The sequence below is a fragment of the Hermetia illucens genome, chromosome 4 (genome assembly GCF_905115235.1).
Source record: "Hermetia illucens chromosome 4, iHerIll2.2.curated.20191125, whole genome shotgun sequence".
NCBI lineage: Eukaryota > Metazoa > Arthropoda > Insecta > Diptera > Stratiomyidae > Hermetia > Hermetia illucens.
Window position 1 is genome coordinate 152,051,363 of NC_051852.1, and position 21,012 is coordinate 152,072,374.

The 21,012-nt window shown below is 42.2% G+C and overlaps 2 protein-coding genes and 1 long non-coding RNA gene across 3 annotated transcripts in view; 2 read left to right on the forward strand and 1 right to left on the reverse strand.

Moving 5' to 3' along the window:
* LOC119654299 (protein inturned) lies at positions 1-19,780 on the forward strand. The gene is made up of 9 exons (XM_038059606.1): positions 1-222; positions 281-669; positions 8,818-9,255; positions 9,316-9,450; positions 9,506-10,452; positions 10,512-10,597; positions 19,081-19,239; positions 19,297-19,428; positions 19,554-19,780. Exons 1-9 carry the CDS (start codon positions 89-91, stop codon positions 19,660-19,662), a joined length of 2,529 nt encoding a protein of 842 aa, XP_037915534.1. The 5' UTR covers positions 1-88; the 3' UTR covers positions 19,663-19,780.
* LOC119654301 overlaps positions 17,864-21,012 on the reverse strand; it is a 4,207-nt gene continuing 1,058 nt past the window's right edge. Inside the window, exon 2 of the long non-coding RNA XR_005249807.1 lies at positions 17,864-18,150. This is a non-coding gene — a long non-coding RNA (uncharacterized LOC119654301). The remainder of the gene's footprint in view (positions 18,151-21,012) is intronic.
* LOC119654300 (epoxide hydrolase 4-like) overlaps positions 20,742-21,012 on the forward strand; it is a 16,281-nt gene continuing 16,010 nt past the window's right edge. The window contains exon 1 of the mRNA XM_038059607.1: positions 20,742-20,876. The gene's annotated coding sequence lies outside the window, so the exon portion shown is untranslated. The remainder of the gene's footprint in view (positions 20,877-21,012) is intronic.

The window sequence follows — 21,012 nt, forward strand, 5'->3', positions numbered from 1 at the left end:
GTTTTCCTTCAGAAGTCTCCCAGATTCTAAATGATAAATTGAGTTTTAATTGCGCCGATATTACTCAAATAGAATTCATCCAGTCTTGATGGCTTCTCACGAAAACGAGACACTGCTCGCACGGAAATCAAGTGCCCAAACGAGATCTTCCAGTTCCCCAGAGGAATGGGGCGAGGGCTCGTCCAGCTATTCGTCAAACTCCTCCTACTCTGGAACCTGCAGGTAATACCAGTTCAAATGCAGAAGTTTCACTTCCAAATCCAATTCAATTTTTTTCCAGTGACGACAGCTACATTGCCAACTGGGAAAACCACGTCGGCCAAGATGGGACCTTGTTCTACGCCGAGTACAGCTACCATGGAGCACCCAAAATAAGTGCGAGTGGGGAAAATGCATTGAATGTTATGAAAGGCGACTTCAGCCGGGCTTCTACGCGCCGCAGCAGTAAGAAAACAAACGCCTCAAGTAAGCTGTCCAGGTTGATTGGCAAGGCAGATCCCAAGAAGGATGAACCACATCGATCAGGACAGAGCCACGGAGCCGGAGAAACAAGCAAAGTCACGTTTAGTGAAGGAACTCAAGGCGAGGTGAAAGAGGTCGAGATGTTCATCAACCCTGAAAATCGATTCAAATACGGGAGAAGGGCAACTGCTTCAGAGTCGATGATGGGTAAGCGATAGCTCTTTTTGTCCTTTAGGTTAGCCCCAGGAAACTTTCTAAACATGAAGCTCTTGCTGCCATCATCATCATCATCAACGGCGCAACAACCAGTATCCGGTCTAGGCCTGCCTTAATAGGGAACTCCAGACATCCCGGTTTTGCGCCGAGGTCCACCAATTCGATATCCCTAAAAGCTGTCTGGCGTCCTGACCTACGCCATCGCTCCATCTTAGGCAGGGTCTGCCTCGTCTTCTTTTTCTACCATAGATATTGCCTTTAGACTTTCCGGGCTGGATCATCCTCATCCATACGGATTAAGTAACCCGCCCACCGTAACCTATTGAGCCGCATTTTATCCACAACCGGACGGTCATGCTATCGCTCATAGATTTCGTCGTTATGTAGACTACGGAATCATCCTCATGTAGAGGGCCAAAAATTCTTCGAAGGATTCTTCTCTCGAACGCGGCCATGCTGGGGGAAAGTTGAAGCGGTATTTCCTATTTTTGGCAGAAGTTTGTAATGAACTTAGGGGAATAGGAGGATCAGACGATCATCCTAAGCGGCCGAGAACAACCTAGAGGAAAGAGCTATCCCAGAAACCTGAAAAGTATGCGAAATTGACCGTTAAGGTCCGCCCGCAAAGACTGAAGCTCCATCAAAGTGCTCGGTTGACACGTTCTTGCACGCCTCTGTACTAGTCAGGTTTGGTAATGTGGAGCAGTAAGTTTCCGGACTCGGGTGTCGCGATAGAGAGGGAAGATCCACGATGGATCACTGTCCCGATCATTGTTCCTTCTGCTTCCTTGACATCCTCAGACCATTATTTAGAGGACGTCCCTAATATCCATGATCGGGATTGTGAACCGTCGTGGATCTTCCCTCTCTATCGCGACACCCGGGTCCGGAGACTTACTGCTCCACATTCCCAAGCTTGGCTAGCACAGAGGCGTGCAAGAATGTGTCAACCGAGTACTTTGGTGGAGCTTCAGTCTTTGCGGGCGGAACTTCACGGTCAATTTCGCATACTTTGTAGGTTTCTGGGATAGCTCTTCCCTCTAGGTCGTTCTCGCCTGCTTAGGATGATCATCTGATCTTCCTATTCCCATAAGTTCATTACAAGTTTTAGGTAAGTTTCGCATTCCCTGGTGAGAATATTGAGGTTGGACTCAGTAAAAATCTCACCCAAGACTGCGTTCTGATTGTGATCACAAAATCAATGCGTATTAGTAACTAATCATGGGTTTATGCATACATTTTGAATCATATAGACCGTAACTGCAAATTTTAAGGAAAACAGCGAAGAAGGATTCAACTCTGCCGGTACATTGAGTGATATGAACTTGGGTGCCACCAAACCAGAACAGTACGACATTCGATATGCAAAGGATGCAATGATCCGCTAGACCCCAAAGAACACGAAATTTCGATGGGAAGGATCTCAGATTCGCGGGATTTGCGAATGAGTGGAAATAGCAACTCTACAGAAACTTCAGAGGATGTAAAGAACAGTTACGCAGGGAGATAACTAACGCCGATGACTTTGAATTTGAACGCGTTAAAGGCAAAACTAATTGGGCTCCCATTCGGTAAAACAGTTATTTGTATGTTGCAATCTTGCTATATCATCCTTGCCTCCTGAACACATCTAATGGCACATAGAAAGCATCCTTCTCTTCTAAATCGGACCAGATCGATCTCAGGACGCGTTTAACGAAATTAGTGTGTATGTTAAGGCGTGTTATGCGGTGTGAATGAGGTCTAAGAAAGAGACCTGCTAGATCCATATATGTGGGCCCTTTGTTGCGTTTTCTACGTATGGGTCCCCTTTGTTGAGTGTGTTTGAGATGACGGTGCAGAGTATGAAACTGCTTGTCAACGAGTGGCGTTTTTAGCGTGTATTCCTCTATTACGAACGGTTTCAATCGACGTAATGAAGGCTTTATTGGTTCTTTCTCTTGATCTATAGGGTCAAGGGGAGCGTACCTTTGCTGTGAACCGACTCAGTTAGGTTAGGACAGCTTCTGATTGTCGCGGCACAGCGCATCGCCGGCAGTGTAAACGGTTCCACCGATGCACTGAACTTCTAACCAGAGCGGTCCGAGACCCTCCCGCAGAACTGTAAACGGATTGAATAGATAACTATTTATAATTTATCCCATTCACAACGAAAAAGACTTTGCCAATTTTAAGAATTTCAACTATAAAATAAAATTATGCTCCTCCTTTTTCTTTAACCTTTGTCCCGTTCACAAGGGGGTCGGCTCGTCGTGATCGGTTTCGCCAGTTGATTTTATCAAAAGCCGGATCTGCAACCGCGAGGCTTCCAAATCCCCATCCAGTATATCAAGCCACCGTTGTTTTCGCCGTCCTTTTGCTCGCTTACCATCGACTTGGATGTTCAGACCAATCTTGACTAGTAAATTCTCGTTAGCACAAATTACGTGACCATATTATCGAAGACGCCTCTCTCGCAATTTTTCCACGATCGGTGCAACCCCATATCGATCGCGAATATTCTCATTTCGGATGTGATCAATGCGTGGCACGCCCCTAGCCCAATGCAACATATTCGTCTCCATTACCGCAAAACACGATTGATTGTCTTTTGTAGTCGGCCAATACTCAGAACCATAAACGGCGACAGGAGGGACAACACCGCCATCAATTTTATATTTGAGACGTTCTTTGATACGTCGATCACAAAAAATACCAGTTGTGGCCACTTCATCTAGGTTGCGCCAATGCGTGAAGCGACCTCATAACGCAGTTCTATATTGGCTGATGGCATTGGCCCGAGATATTTAAATCGCTCACTTCTGGGCACATCACTGCCGCTGACAGTGATTGTGTCTGTTTCATGGGGATCGGTCGTCAAAAATTCAATTTTATTTAGATTCAATCTGAGACCGTGTTGCATGAGGCGATCATTCCATTTTTGGACAAGTTGCTCGAGATCATTTTTGCTATCAGATGCTAGGAAAACATCATCTGCATAAAGCAGTGTGTAGGGCGCTGGACGCTGGATATCCCGTGTGACGGTGTCCATAACAAGAACAAAGAGGAGTGGTGAGAGCGCGCTTCCTTGATGAACACCAACAGAGACACGAAGCGGTTTTGATACACCCGCCATACTTCGAACTTCACTTTTCGGATCGTGGTATGAGTATGGCATGAGTTCTTCTGGTACGAAGTGTTGTCTTAGAGCATACCAGATGAGTTCGTGTGGTACACGGCCAAACGCTTCCTCTTGATCCGGAAATGCAATGTAAAGCCGGAGATGCTTCTCATGGTATTTCTCCATGAGTAAACGCGCAGCGTGTATTGCGTCGGTAGTTCCGCAATTCTTAACAAATCCGACTTGATTCACGATAATTTCAACGATTTCGCAAATACGGTTGTCAAGAATGCGTTCTAAAATCTTCATGGTATGGGAAAGTAACCAGATCGGACGGTAATTTGAACATTCTGTTAGACTACCTTTCTTTTTCCATGTTGGAACTGTGGTACTTTCTTGCGAATCAGATGGTGAGTAACCCAATTAAAGAATTTACTGAGCCCCTGGTCCAAGCTCTTTGCTTTCCTGAGCTCAAACGCGAAGTCTTCAGGTCCTGTTGCTTTCCCCGATTTCACTGGTTTTATTACTTCCTCGACTTCAGTTGCGCTGATAGGTGAAATTGCTCCAAATGTCGGCAATGATTGTGGAAGTGGAGGATGAATAAATTCTTCAGCTGAAATTTGCTCGAAATATCCTCGCCATCTATCCGGAAGTATTCGATTTCTTGTATGCCTGTGTCCTGCTTTTGGCTCTCGCCATCTCGAGTGCCCAGTTTATCGTAAAGATCCTTGTAATGGACCGCTTGGATAACATCGATCGTTTTTTTTTGCTTCCCGGTTGGCATTCTTATAAATTTGGCAATGCGAACGTTTTATCGTTGAGAAACATGTGGTGGATTCGTTTCTTTTCACGGACGTTCATTTGAACATTGTCATTCCAAAGCCAAGTATCTCGGTTGATGTACCGCTTAGCTAGCTTGGTGACCCTGAGGGTTGCAGGCGGCGCTTTGTGGATCGTGGATTTCATTTGGTTCTACAATTTTTCCACATTCGTAATGGTAATCCCGTAAGTGAAATCATTTCTTCTTTCTTCTCACAAAACAGCCACCATTTAATGCGCGGCGACGAGACAATCGTTTGATGAACCATGTATAAGTACGCTCGCCACCCTCATTGCGCACTTTCTGCCTCCCCTTTCTGCCTTTCCCATATAACCATTAAGGTTGCCTTCAATAATGATATAGGCACAGGAAGTACATTACAGATCTTTGCATCGAGAAGTTACCATCAGGCATCAGGGCGGTTTGTCTGTGGTGCATGGATGCATTTTCTTGGTCGGCGGGAACTGTCACCAAGAGAGATCACAGGTAGGATTTAACACGGAGTTGTTAATATAAATTGTGATGTAGAAATTTGAATGGTAGCCATCGTTACGTGGTAAAAGGTTGTTAGATGTGATTGTTAGAACAAAAAAGGTTCCAGGGACTGGAAGAGGGAAATGGCATTCACTGATTTCGTCGTCGCCCGAGATTGGATTGGGCTGTCTTTGATTGGAATATAAATTAGTAATAATAAGTAATTCCGAAAATCAGAGTGAAAATTGGTGAATGAGAACAGCGTGAAAATTACCGATAAATGTGACAGTGTCTATGGGAAAATTAGGATTTTTCTTTCCCGATTTTGCTCGTTTTACTCCACTGCACTTTGGACTTTTTGTCTGGTTCTGTCGCGTGTACTTTGTATATGCTGTAGCCGCTGTCTACCTTGATGCCAACGAGAATAGCAGCTATGACCGACGTCGACACTGACGCCGTTTTCGGGGTCAGTCAGTGTTTCACTGGAAAATCGCCCGGACTAGGAATTTCGGGAGTAAGTTGAAAAAATTCAGCATTACGGCGAGCGCTAGACGCAAATAAGCTAACTACAGTATTTTTCAACTAACTGAATTTTTTATTAATTTGTTCAAACAAAATAAAAATGAAGGAGCAGTTCGTTAAACGCCTGCTGGTAAGTGAAACGTCCAAGCCAAATCACTTATTGGATGAGCGATGAGCGCCTAATGACCGTACGCTAAACCGAATGCTGCCCGGTAGCAGCACTAATAGGCACTGTATCTAAGTTAGCGGAGACTGTTGGTGTTTGGGAGGTAAGACTAGGTCGCGTTCTGGATATACATACCCGAAAAGAACAATCCGGTAGTACGCCTATGGGGGCCTTAACAATTCCTGAGCATACTGTTACGAATGAAAGTTCGCAAAAAAGGCTACTAAATGTACCAGCCCCTGCACTTTTTCGCCTACACATAAAAACAAGACTTGCCGGGAACCTCGGCGACTTCCATTCGAAACGCATCACCACGTCGCCTAACAATTTATTACCCCTTCAGCAGGCGCCACTAACTGATAAATGCAAACTCTGAACCTGAGCCTAACACTACAAACTTTAAAACCCAGTGTAGCGAATTTCTTGTCTTTCCGTACTTATGGTGGCAAGCAAGTAAACATGAGTCTGGGACTTCGACAAACTTTTTTTTGACGCTTCGTTATTCCGGACATCAGCACTTCTATCTTATGCGCAGACTTTCTGTGCCACTATGGATTGCTAATAGATCTGCACAACACATCCCTCTTCGACCTCATGACCTCTCTTAAGTCATTAAGAACATTCTCAGTCTGCACGCATAACGCTTTTTCCATGGTTTTTGAATATGTTGCCGAACCATATAGCGTCTCTGAGCCAGTTAAGCAGTTCAGCACCACATCAACACTACTGGCTCTTCTATATTTTCTAAGTAGCATCCATTACCACCTTGAGTGTATTTTTCGACGTCAACTTGAGGCCAGTCTAATAGTCAATGTTATGACATGCAAATACTTGCAGCGGCAGGTTTCATTCTTCGGCCACCTGATAACCTCTGACATCACTCAACCGGACCCGGACAAAGTGCATGCGATTAAGAGCTTACCGCTTCTAAAGACGATTAAGGATCTGAGAAGGTTCTTATTTGGGCCGAAGATCAAAGACTCCCGCCTGATTGCGTAGTCTCCAGAGGTTGTACAGATTTTTGAGACCACCAAGCAACAGCCGGTGGAAGCCGGCATTCCCCTCATAAGATGCACCGCACACCTCACTAAAAGGTAAGCCAAGTCAGGTAGCAGTTGGACTTTCTTTCCAAGCAACTGAATCCCGCACATGGAAAAACAGCACCTACGATCGTGAGTTATTAGCTGCGCATCTTGCAACGAAGTATTTCGTGGGCAGCGTGCTCAGCATCTCAGCTTCTGCACTCGTGTTCTAGTTAGGATCGATGTCTCCCGGAGACCGCTGCAACCAGCTTACGAGGTCCTCCAGGTAAACATCCTACCATTTTAGCTTCGACATCGGAAGTACACCCAAGAGGGTCTCGCTGGGCTGGCTAAAGCCTTTCTACATTTCGACTTAACATATGGCAGCAGAGCTGAGGTAGCTATGTGTCCCGTTCTTGGTAAAACTCCTTTGACTTTAGCTGGGGGTGCAATGCTGTGGCAGGGTGACGTAATTTGACCTATGTTATATGCGAGTAAACCCTTTTCAGTCGGTGATCGCACCCTTTCCCCATGAAGCTGACTTCCTTCCATATGGCGGAGATCCCGAGAATTGGAGAGGCTCGGCGGTCATGGAGTCGGCAAGAAAACGGTACCCATTCCATTCAATTGCTTATCATCGCCACGTGCGAACCTTCGTATTCCCATTTATTCAAGTAGTTCAATTGCCCTACCACGATCCGAAAAGTAAAGTTTGAAATGTGGCGGGTGTATCAAAACCACTCCATGTCTCTGTTGGTGTTCATCAAGGAAGCGCCCTCTCACCACTCCTCTTTGTTCTCGTTATGGACACCATCACACGGGACATCCAACGTCCAGCGCCCTACACACTGCTTTATGCAGATGATGTTTTCCTAGCAAAGTGGCGTTCCACAACTGGTGTTCTTTGTGATCGATGTATCAACGAACGTCTCAAATCTAAAATTTACTGCAATGTCGTCTGTTCTGTCGCTCTGTATGGTTCTGAGTGTTGGCCGACTATAAAAGACAATGAATGGCATCTTGCGGTATTGGGTCGAAGACGTTGCGTTGGACTAGTGGCGTGACACGTTTTGATCACATCCGAAATAAGGATATCCGCGATCGTTATGGGGTTGCACAGATCGTGGAAAAATTGGGAGAGAGGCGTCTTCGATGGTATGGTCACGCAATTCGTGCTAACGGGAATTCACTTACCAAGATTGGTCTGAACAACGAAGTCGTTGGTAAACGACCAAAAGGCAGGCCGAAACAACGGGAGCTTGATACGTTGGATGGGGATTTAAAAGCCTCGAGATTACACCCAGATCCGGCATTCGATAGAGCCAAATGGCGAAACCGATCACGACGAGCCGACCCCGCTGTGAACGGGACAAAGGCTGAAGAAAAAGAAGAAGGAGCGAATAGAAAAAAAATCGTGAAAATGATAGCTTCTCTTAGGGATGAAAGGGCCCTATTCAGCTTGAATAGTAAACAGAATTTATGATTGTTACTGCTTTTTGTAGAAAATTTTATATCCGGGAACATTTTCTAATCAAGGAAACTTGCTGCCCCAACTGAACTAAAAGTTTTTGTATGGTATTCAAATATTCTAATCTTTAAAAAGTTGAAAAATGTCCAATGAATCAAAATTAGGTCTTTGGATTTTATTCACAACTTCTAATTCGTCCATTGAACTTTGATATGCATGAATGAATCGAATGTCCACATTTGTACGACTTGTTATTATTCAGACGAAAGCAGTTCCATTAATTGCCCCTAACCAGTTGGGCGATATTACAATCTTATCAAATCTGCAACTGTAATCCAGAAGTATGAAAGTCTCATTGATTACGGATACAATTCTACTACGTCGATCCCATTTAAAAAAGTTATCGTTCAAGCTGAGCAAGAAGTCATTTCTTATCATTTAAATTTGAATGCATTTGACTTTCCCAAAGTCACTTTGGACAGAAACTCGATTTGGGTTATCGTTAAGAGCTTAATGAAGCACGTATGAGGAAAAGTAATTTTTTTTTCTCTTAAATTTTCATTCCAGGCATTTCTACTTGCCCCTTTCCAGATGGAAATCGAATAATGGTCGCTGGTTTTGTAGCCAACTCCGAGATTGGGAATGAAAAATCGGTGAAAGTAGGCGATTGGTTCAAGGCAATTAACAACATGGAAATAACAGTTCAAAATCTGGATGAAGTTCTTAATCAATTCACTCGTCCGGTGAAGGTAGTTCTTAAGTTTCAGCGGATATCTGGCGAAGAACAAATTACGCCAAATTTCAATACAATACACCAAATTGCCAATTTTGAATCATACGCCAAGCAAGCCAGCGAGTTATTAGTTGCTGCCCAGCCTGATCAAAGGAATAATCAGGCTCCAAATGAAATGGTGATGAGTATGATGATTCTAACCCTGGAATTTTCCGATGCCGATATTGAAGCAAACGATGTTGTGTTTTGTTATCCTGAGAAAGAGGAAAATGGTAGTTGACATAATTTTCAGGGTGTAGAAAATGGAATCAATAATATTTGCTATTTTCCAGTTTTATTCGGTGTTCGAGGAAGCTTCTTGACACTTAACTCGATTTTGAAATCGGAGCTGAGATCGGAACCGATAACATCGTCGGTTGTCTCTGATGGACATGAATACCACATTTGTTACCACTCTTACAACAAAAGTATGGAATTAATTTGAGCGAATCGCCATATATCAAACATGATTTCCATTTCCAGTTCTACTTTTATATGCTGTCTCATCGAAATACTCAACCCTGAAGGAATTGACCCTACGAACACAAGAGCTTGTTCAATACTTCCAGTTTTTATACCTAGGTCTCGACATTGCGTTCAGCGACACAATCAGAAATGAAATTCGATATGTTTGTGAAATACTCAAAGCTCAATTGATAGAAAATAGAGGACTCCCGCGTTTTGAAACGATCCTCCAAGAATCACATCTAATTCCATTACCAAAAGAAGCTCAGCTCCGAATCTATGATGCCATCAGTGAAATGGAGGCGATGGACTACAGAGAATGGAACGATGAACCTTTGAATTCGCACAGAGAATTTTTCATTTTCGGCAGCGTCCTCTACTTCAAATCATATCTACTGGCGAGTCATCTGCCAGTAGCTCAACTAGCTGGGCTAGAGAGTTTTCTTCGTTGTCGAGGGATTTTCAGCTTTATCGAAAAACAAAATGTGCGTGACTTGGTCCTCTGGCAAGAGATTCCCATGATGTCTACCACAAGTCGCTTCTTTATAGCAATATCAAGCCGAAACCAACTTTTGCTAGCGACAATATTGCAGTCCTTCACAAGCGAACAGCGTATTTCAGAAAGTGGAACAATTGAAGAGAAAGTCATCGGTCCATCACTTTTCTACATTGAGGAGATACAAGAAACGCTAGATCATTTGCGACATGGAGGTATTGAGGCATTAGCTAGGGTTTGGATGACTTCTAACAAGCGACCGGAAGTGGTTTTGAGCCCCAGCGGATTGCAAAGCAAAAATATGGTTCCGTCGAAACGAACGGAAGTGATATCGATTCTGAAGCATCGGGCGACGTCTTCTGATGATGTCCGTGTTGAGTCTTCTGCTGGAGGCAGTTCGGTGCAAAGTGAAGATTCGAATCAGAAAATGGAGGATTGTGATAGTGATTCAGATTGGGATGGATTTCCGGTGATATAACTTTCCTGTTTTCTGAAGAGCAAATCGGAATAATCAAGTTGTCTTTTCAGGATAGTCACAAGAGTTCGAGTGGCTTTGATATGTCAGAAATGAAGGATTCGTTTCTTAAGGAGGTTTCCGATATTGTTCCGAGCAAGTAAGTTAAGTGATATATTTACTGTCTTTATTCGCTGTAAGTCAATACGTCGAGGGTGGAGGCAATTCTTTAGACGCTGTCTCACTTTGCTCCAGGAGCAGCGTTTTCGGATGTTGATCGCTTTTAATTAATTCCCAAAAATCGCTATGGTTCGATTTTTAACTGATAAAGCAAAGTTTGGGAGAGGGTGCTACATAGAAGATTTCTGGAGAAATTAAGAGCTATCTGGCGGTGTTCCTTGAGCTAAAACATTAGAATTCTTATGAGGTGGAGTCCTTTACCAAATAGTTTTTTTTTGTGATTGCTGTCGTTTTTCATTTGGTCTGAAGAACATGAAGGAATTCAGTGGAAAACCAGATCATCAGTGAAAGTTTCCGCTACGCAGATAGCACTTGGTTGTTCTATTACAGATTTGTCTATATCGTTTTGTATCTGGAAAAAAAAGCAAAAAGAGTCGGATTGAAGACTATCACACCTTAAGGGGTAGAATCAAAGGCTTTTTTTGCCTTAATTTAATGTTCCGATGTTTTTATCCATATTCCAAAAAAATATTGAAGCAGTTGGAGTTGGTGTTTCGTTCGGTAAGTGAAAGACTAAATTAATGCTGATGATACTACTTGTTATTCACATTGCATGCTGATCCCAAGCTCAGGTTTCTTTACCTGGAGGGTTTGAGGCAACGTACTTTGTACTATCCTTAATAAAACAAAGATGAAATGATGCAATCAGGGAAAGAGATGAATAAAGTATAGTTGGAGTTATTTCACTATGCCAAATTTGACCTTATCTCTGTTGGCGACAGGTCCGGCGACAGGCTGACCAAGAAAAGCGTGTTGAGTACTGAGCCTCGGAAAAAGGCTAGTGTATTCGCCTCAGTCGACGCGGCAGGACGAACCCCGGTCCTTTCGAGAAAGGAGCAAGGATTCTTGAGGCATGGACGGTGTAAATTAGTCCGAGCAAAAGAAACATGTCTCTGCACGTTAAATATTGACATCCTCACTGGAAAGACCCAGGCACTTGCAAGAGCCTTTCAGAAAAGGCGCATTGAAACCGGGGTCTCCAGGAACCCCGATGGTTTGGTGCCAAGAGCTGCGACATAGAACGAGAACGCGGTAGAAATGGCTATAAATTTCTCTACTTTGGCAGCAGACACACCCAATACCATGCTGGCGTCGCCATCTCTGAGGGTTTCCGTGATACTATTAAAGAAGTTCAACGATTTGATGACTGGGTGATGAAGCTCACCATTATGTGAACTGATTGCACTATTCACTTCTTCGTGCGTACGCACCACAGAGGACCACCTGGTGCCTGCTGATGGTTATATCATCATTGTGGGCGACGTTAATGATCATGCGGATGAAATGGCAGACAGCAACAGATGCCATGGGGGAAAAGGATTTGGAGCACGCAACGACTGTGTTGAATGTACAGTCGATTTTGATGATGCTCATGACCTTCTACTTAGCATACATGGTTCATCAAACCATTGCCTCATGAGGCGCCAAGATTTTACCATCGTCACTGACTGCAAAGCCATTCCCTATGAGATCAACGCACCTCAACATTGGCCGTTGATCGCCGTCTTGCGAATCAAGCTACTCTCACTTACACGATTACCAACCATTACGAATTGTGGCACCAAGTTAAAGACACGATCCACAAAGCAGTCTATGCAGCCCCCTAGGCTACCAAACCAGATAAGCGGTTCATCAACGAAGATACTTGGCTTTGGAATGACAATGTTCAAAAGAAGGTTCGTGGAAAGAAACGCCTCTGCCACAAATTTTCTCGATGAAAAAACGCTGGCTAATCAGGAAGCAAAGAAAGCAATCGTTGTTACCTGAATGGTCCATTACAAAGATCTTTACGACAAATTGGATATTCGGGATGGCGAGAGAAATCTGCATCGACGTGCCAAAAGCCGATACCAACGTACACAGGATATCGAACACTTTTGTTGCGTTAATGGCAAGAACGTTTCTTTGCTTACCGTCCGACGAGCTCCGACGGATAGATGGCGAGAATATTTGGAGCAGATTTGAACGGAAGAATTTGCTCATCCTTCACTTCCACAAGCATGCTGGCATTTGGAGCAATTCCACTTGTCAGCGCCATTGAAGTCGCGCAAGCAATAGAACGAATGAAATCAAAGAAGACTTGACAACATCGCATCTGAGCTCTGGAAAACGAAGAGGTGGCGCCCAATACTGTGGTTCAGTGAATTCTTTAATCGAGTTATTCAGGAAGATAGAACACCATGTGAGTGGCAAGCAAGCAACACAGTTCCAATATGGGAAAAGAAAGGTAGTCCACCGGAATATTCAACTTGCCGCCGATTCGGTTACTGTCTCATACCATGAAGATTTTCGAAGGCATTCTTCACAACCGCATTTGCGAAATCGTGGTTACTCCTCGAAAAACACCGTGAGAAGCACCGCCCGCTTTACATTGTATTTCTGAAACTCGAGAAAGCGTTTGATCGCGTGCCACAGGTAGGCAACACTTCGTTCCAGAAGAACTCATGAAAATGTTGCGTTGGACTAGTGCTTGTGAACGAAACAAAAGCTAAAAAATAGAAGAAATACTGCTTGTCATAATCAGCGGGTTGACGACATTACTAAATCGAGAAATCTGCTTATGAAGGTAGCTGAGACTCAAAAAGCAATTGGTAACGATTTTCTATTTGCAACAGTAAAATTCTAAACTACTAGGTTAACATCGGGTGGTTGATGGCTTGGCTTCCATATGCCGTTTAACTGTAAATGGTAAGACCTAATAGGGTCTTGGATACTCCTAGAAGCTGTTAATTCTGTAAAGCGATTGTTTTTGGTCATTTTTTGAACCTATGATGAGCGATGAGGCGGTACTGAAAGGTTTGGCCGAAAAGAAGCTTGATGTGTTGCCCGAATCGTCCCTCTGCCAAGGTGAAAGTGGCAAAGCCAAATGACTATGCCAGTGGATTTTAACGAGTTGGCAGGGCTCGAACGAGTGCATTCATCCTTGCGAGTGCCGGGCCCGACGCATTTCGAAGAGAGAAAGCGTGCTCAAAAATTAGAAGTTATGTAGATTATCGGAAGCCGAATCTGACTTTTCGCCTTGAGGCATCGCAAGGGATAGGGGAGCAATCGATTACAAGCGCGTAAAGATCCAGGCTTCCAGATCCAAGGTTGGATGGGCTGCAGCTTTTGCTCCGAGACTAATTGACTTTGGGTCGAGCGCTGAAGGCACGCAGTTGATAGCAGTGCCCTTTACAATGGCCAGCATAATTTTGAATTATAAAATAAATTCAAGTTGAGTTGAGTCCTTGTCTGAGGGTTAAGATACTGCAAAAATCACTATTTTGTAGATGATTTAAACCTCGCAATCTTCAGCGCTGTAGAACTCTGCCTCGGATAGGGCAACTATCTCACGGAATAGTCAGCGTATTCTGCGGGGTGCAGGTAACCTTTATATTTTCTTTTTTATGTTAAAGGTTCCATTTGAGATTCATTGTCGGGAGAAAGACGTTGTTAGTGGTCTTTAGAAGCAACCCACCGTACAGTATCATACAGGTAGTTTTTAACGAAAAGAGCATTTCATTGAAGAGATAATGGCGCGTTGGCCTAATGTGGATTTTGTGAATTGAAAAAGTCCAATGTCCGCAATGTTCTCCTCTTCAAGTCTATGAACTGCGGGCTGGCTCACTGGCGAGATTTTCCCAGGGTCACGTCGTTTGAACTCTTCTTTTGTCTGGATTGGAAGAACAGCGGCTGATGCGCGGTATGCGAAGTTATTTGCATCGTCAGAGTTAGTATAATCGGCTCTTTGATGGCATTTCCTTAAGTGCATTATCTGAGTATTTAGATTTGATTTGGGTTGAAATTTTTAAATTGCATGTAACATTTTGTTTTCCTGGCCCTCTCTGATGCTTGTTCTCTTCCCTCCAAATGTGCAACCTACCGTGTTCTTCTTTATATGTGCTAGGAATTCGCTATTTTGGTCAAAAACTCACTCAATGGTCACCGCCTGCATTTGGCAAAAAAAAACTGGTTATTTGCAAGTAATGTGAATAGTAATTCCCTCTCATACACATCCTTGATATTAGGCTGGTTTCTTATGCGTACTTTGTTAAATGATGAACACATCCGTCAACAACCGGTATTAGGTCTAGGCCAGTCTTAATAAGGAACTCCATACATCCCGGTTTGGCGCCGAGGTCTACTAATTCGATATACCTAAAAGCTGTTTGGCGTCCTGATCTACGCTATCGCTCTATCTCAGGTAGGGTCTGCCTCGTCTCCTTTTTCTACCATATATTGCCCTTATAGACTTTCCGGGCTGGATTATCCTCATCCATACGGATTAAGTGACCCGCCCCACCGTAACCTGTTGAGCCGGATTTTATCTACAATCAGACGGTTATGGTATCACTCATAGATTTCGTCGTTATGTAGGCTACTGAATCCTCCATCCTTATGTAGGGGACCAAAGATTCCTCGGAAGATTCTTCTCTCGGCGGCCAAGAGTTCACAATTTTTCTTACTAAGAAACCAAGTCTGCGAGAAATATATGTGGTAATTAGTCTGGTAACTGAAATATCCGGAGTTTTTGATTAATTAAAGATTAGTCCTGATTTTTTTTTTTTACTAAATTAGGATGTGGAACCATGATGGAGCTTTCCCAAGATCCATTTTCCTCCGGAAGTCTGGAGATTTCTAGACTTTCTAGGATGTCCAATGACCGTTTTTCTCTTACTGTGCGCAACGTCTCGTAGTTATCTATGGCGATGTTATGGCTCCTGCTTACCATAGGCTTAGCTACTGACGATTTTATTTCGCTCTCTACTCGTCCTTTCTTCAATGCAGCCCGTGCTTCCCCTATTTGTTCTCTGATTCTGGTGGCGACCAGTCTTTTAGTTTGTCCAACGTAGACCTGGTCGTATTCCGGACAATCAATTTTGTAGATCCCACTCCTCTCAATCTTTTGCCGGCAGCCTTTTGAAGAATCCTGTTTTTGTTTTAGCTGTTGTTTCTTGCTTGTAATAATATTACACGTTTACCTTGAGTAGATGCAGGTGAATACATTTCTGTCCTCTGAATTTTCTTGTTGTTGTAAGCTTAGGAGCGTAACTTCCATCCTCTTCAGTTGCCATTTATTTTATCTCATTATATGCGTCACTGTTTTTTCCTTGTAGCCGTTCATCTTAGTCGTGATGCGGATGCTCCTCCTCAAAGTGTTCCTCAATTAGCAGGACTGTGTACATTCGATGGATCATGGCGTTTTAGGGGGCCATCTTTCGACCCCATGAATGATTAGGTGTTATAAGGATGGTTCATTGGGTGTAAGTAGTTTTCCTGTGGATGACAGGTTTCAGCTTCTGTCCCTGTTTATTATTTTGACATCCAAAAAACGGAGGCTGTGCTCTACTTCAGTCTCTATTGTGAAGGAAATTTTTTCGTGGATTTTCGTAGACTTGCCAACAAGGAGGTTGCGTCTTGTCTTTTGCCCATGACTAGGACATCATCCACATATCTTATTCAAGCTCCTGTGGCGAGTTTGTTGCGGCATTTATCTTCCGCATTTCAGTTCGAGGTTTGTGGATTTTAGGTCGGTACCTGACTTTTGGAAGAGTTAGGTTAGGCCCACGCACCGTTGAGAGGTTTCTAATAACACCTTGCTATTTCCTAATCATTTTTTCTACCCTGATTCTGATTCTGGTAGGGGGTCTTTTCTTAGTTGATGGAAGTTACCATTGTTCAACATTTCTATGACTGCTTCATAGTACTCCGCCTTGTCCATGATTACAATCGCATTTTTCTTGTCCGCGTTTATGTGAAAAACTGTTTTTTTCTTGAAACCTCTGACAATGGTAGCTTCTCTTATCCTTGGCATCATCTAGCATGATTTTGGCTAGTCCTTTTCTTACAGTTCACAGTCTTTTTCGCCCATTTGGTGCTATTGGATGGCCGCTTCGATGTCCACTATTATGTCCTGTGTTAGGAATCTGTCTTTCGTGAGAGCGTAGTTCATCCCTTTGTGGACGAGGGCTAGTTCTTCCTCTGAAAAGTTTCCTTTGGACCTGTTTATACCAGGTTGTTCAATAAGTTTTGCGGTTCGATAAGAAAAACACAATTTTATGGTTTGAAATACACTTTATTATTCAGTATAGTCTCTGTGAACATCAATACACGTATTCCAACGAGATTCCAATTTATGAAATGAGAATCTTGAAGGGCTGAAAAATACGCTTCCACAGCTGTTATGACCTCATAATTTGATGAAAAACGCTTTCCACGCATGAATTTTTTAGGTCTGGAAATAAAAGGAAGTCGCTAGGGGCCAAATCTGGTGAATACGGTGGATGTTCCAACAATTCGACCTTGAATTCATGGTTTTAGCCACTGTCAAAATTTGCTTATGGCACGGTGCATTGTCCTGATGAAAAGGAATTTTTTTCTTCTGCAAACCAAGTCTTTTTTTTCACGAATTTTTTCCTTCAGCTGGTCTCAAAAGTTACAATAATATTCAGAATCTATTGTTTTACCAGTGTGCAAGTAATTCACAAATAAAATTGCTTTCGCATTCCAAAAGGGTGATGTTTACATCTTCTTGGCCGATTTCTGGACACGAACTCGTTTCGGAGCCGAAGAACCAGGTTCACTGTACTCTTTGCCTCTTGTTTTGATTCAGGATCATGGTGATAAACCCAAGTATCATCCATAGTGATGAATTGACCCACATAATCCACTTTATTCTCTCGAAAACACTCTAAATTTTACTGAGAAAGTCGCATTCGAGTGTGTTTTTGTTCCGTTGTTAGCGAATGCGGCACTCATTGTGTACGCAGCTTTCTGAAACCCAATAGTTCAGTCAAAATATTGCTTACACTGCCCAATGGAATGCCTAGGGTTTCTACTAAATTTGTTCCAGTCACTCGACGATTTTCCAATACGATATCCTGGATTTTTTTATACGATTTCTGGTGTTGTTGCTGTTTTGGGACGTCCTTGACGTCGATCGTTTTCAAGGCTTGATACGACCACGTTTAAATTCAGCAACCCAACTTTCTACTGTACTAATCGAAGGCGAAGAGTCCTTATACACTTTCAACCCCGGTTTATAAATTCAATCATTGTACGATACTTGATTTTTTCCATTGTAAAAAGATACTGGGGCCAGTCGAAACTAAATGGCTTGTAAACCAAGAATGAATTGACAGATTGGGATGAAACTTCACATATGTTCATATAAGGAGTGCACCAACGTAACAAAAAAAAATTAGGCTAGTAGCAACGCCCTCTCTTTTATTGAACCGCAAAACTTATTCAACAACATAGTAATAAAGTTGTTTAAGTACTCGATATTCTTATTTCCCGTCACAGTGCTGTCCATGTTGGGTAGTTGTAAGACCTTAATTTCTTCGTAAGTATGGCTCGTTTCCTTTTCTTCTCACATTGAAAAGCTTGGTTTGCCTTGGCTGTAATCTCCTCAACGGTGTCTTTACTCCTTCTGCAGTGCAGACAAATTTTAGATACTGATGGTGTGGCCGAGGAGTTATGTCGTCTAATTTCCTGTAAGGAGAGTTGATAGCGTTATTAATGATCTGTTTCTCTAGTTTACTTTTCAATTCTTTATGGCTCCTTGACGACATAGATTACTACGAGATATTGCACAGGGTAAGAGGAACATGGTCATCGGATCTTCTAGAAATTCTGGAAATCTCCAGACTACCGGAGGAAAAGAAGATGAACACGGATCTTCAGAACGCTCCATCATGGCTCCTCATCCTAATTTAGGAAGAAAAAGTCAGGACTAATCTTTAATTAATTTAAAATTCCGGATATTTAACGAGAACAGACTAATTACCAAGCAATGTAAGAATCTGGTGGCAAAAACTTGTTTAATATTGTGGAAGGGAACAACTGATTGCCGAAATATGGATACCTACAAATCAAAACAAGAGGGTTATCTCTAATCAAAAAACAATCTTTTGGTTTCATTGAAACACAGGACAACCAAACAGTTCAAGACTACAAACTATACATAAAATAGAAATACATGCACAAATATACCGAATTTGTCCTTAATTTAAAAAAAAACAATCTGTTTTGCCAACTCAGGCAACTCAGAAGTTCAACACTAAAGCACGAACCGAAAAAGGTATAGCGCAAATATTTATTCCATGCAATCTGTAGCAGATTCTTTGCTAAGCAGACTAAATAAGTTCTTCCTGTAGCAGAGAACATCAGTGCTCTGATAGCTTTTACAAGTGCAATAACAGTAGTTTAATCAATTGGTGGCCATTCTTTCACTTCCTTTCATACTCCTGTATTCTGGGATCCAAAGTAGGGTCCTTATGACCACCACAGAACTCTTTCATAAAACAAATGCTTCATATAAAAATAAACAAAACGCACACACGCCTTGTTATCATTTCCTATCAAAAAATTAGCTCCAGACATCACATTTCTAAATCTTTCGATAAATTCAAATTATTTCAGAATTTCAGCCGGAAAAGAAAATGTTATTTATCACTATGTGCATTTGGACGTTGGCACTGGTATGATCCTATCGCCTCCAGAGATTGGAATGGATGCAATTGTGAAGAACTTCCGTAATGCATGTTATCTAATACATGGCGTTCTACAGAATACTAAAAAGTAAGTTTACTGAAAAGCGTTTTCGCGACATTTTCCAATGTTTCTTTTTTCCTTTAGGTTTCGTCGTCTCCTCGCACAAGAATCCGTGAAGCCGAATACTCATAAAAGTTTAGTTGCAATAAAAGAGCATGGAATTTTGATATCTATTAAGAATGAGTCTGGGACGGAAAGTAGTTTTTGGGTTGTGGGGTAAGTTCGAAGTTTCCTTCGTATATGCATTTATAGCTCGATAAATTGGGTGGAAAGAGCCGTTGACTCATAACTTATGAGCAAAAAATAAAAGATATAAAAATAAAGTTTTCCTTTTTTTACAGGCGACTTTTTACATCCCCAACGAGAGAGTTGTACGTTTGTCATCGAGCAGATATTCCTCAAAATCTGGTGGAAATTGCCTTCCGATTATCCTTCATTACAGCAGGTTGACTTTTCACTATTTTTTTTACAACTCTCGAAATACAATGTATTGGTCAGCGACATTTTATATATTTTTTTACTCCAAATAAAAAGATTATTTTTTTTAATAAAACTTCCTTGTACTTTGTACTTTACCCTATCGGTTAAATAATCCGTAACAATGTTTACGAAGACTGGACATACTTTGATTCTTTCAAGTCAATTAAAAAAAAAAGTCCGAGATTATGGCCTCATTAAAGAAATCCAATTGTCTAGTGGGTGATGATAAAATAAATCTCGTCTCTCACAGAACAATATTTTTCCGTATTCAATTAATCTCGTCAGCGAATTTTCCATCGACCCATGATCACTGATAGGATGTTGCACCAGTAGATCGTCTACTCGTGAATCACGAAAGTGAACTTTGTACTGTAATCATGCGTTTCGTCACGAAACGGCTAATAACGTATTGGCTCCAGCAACAGACCGCAGTTTGGGTTCATAGTCTAAACAGTTCAACGGTTAGCACACATTCTAACCATTTAATTTTGATAACGTTCATTCGGAATGGGCGTTTGCTGGTCACTTGACCGGCTTACCCTATTGTTTACGTGGATTGCAGCGAACAGCCGACTTAAAACGTGGCATGGATGCATGCCAGTGGAAATGCTGAAGCAATGCTGAGTTTTACTATTTGTTACTGCACAGCAACCTTTTGATTTTCCGCATTGAATTGAATTCTCCCAAGCATTCAAGCATTTATGGCTGCATTGATAACAAAATGATCTCCTGGTTCTTATATTCGCTTCGTTATCAGTCAACTACAGTGTGTGTGGAAAAAATGGTCTAGACAGATCGAACTAAACGAGCTGTCCTATTTCAATAAAGTTCCGATTAGAAATTGACGAGCAACCACGTCAGGTGACCTTCGACAGGTGATCTCGAAATGATCCTGATGCACGTCATACTTTTACGGAGTCTTTCCTCCAAACAAAACGAAACTAGAAATCAACTACAAAAATTTGTCACGCTTTTCAGAGGAAAACTGTATCTCTTCCAATATTCCATTGAAATCTCAATAAATACTGATAACTGATAACAGTTGCTCACTGACTTCAGCTGGCAATTTAAAGTCTATGCAAGACGTATTCCAATCAGTACTGAGTCAAACATTAAATAGAGTGCGGACACTTTAAACCTTTATATGTGTAATCGTCGAAAAAAAGTGCTATTTCTTGATCAATGTGATATAATTAATAAGAATTATAGTTGGCAATAATTAACTACTAAAACTTATTAACTTTCCCTTTTCTTTAATCGTCCGTATCATTGCAATTTAGTACATTTGTCTGTGTATTTGTGATTGCAATTAACGAGTTT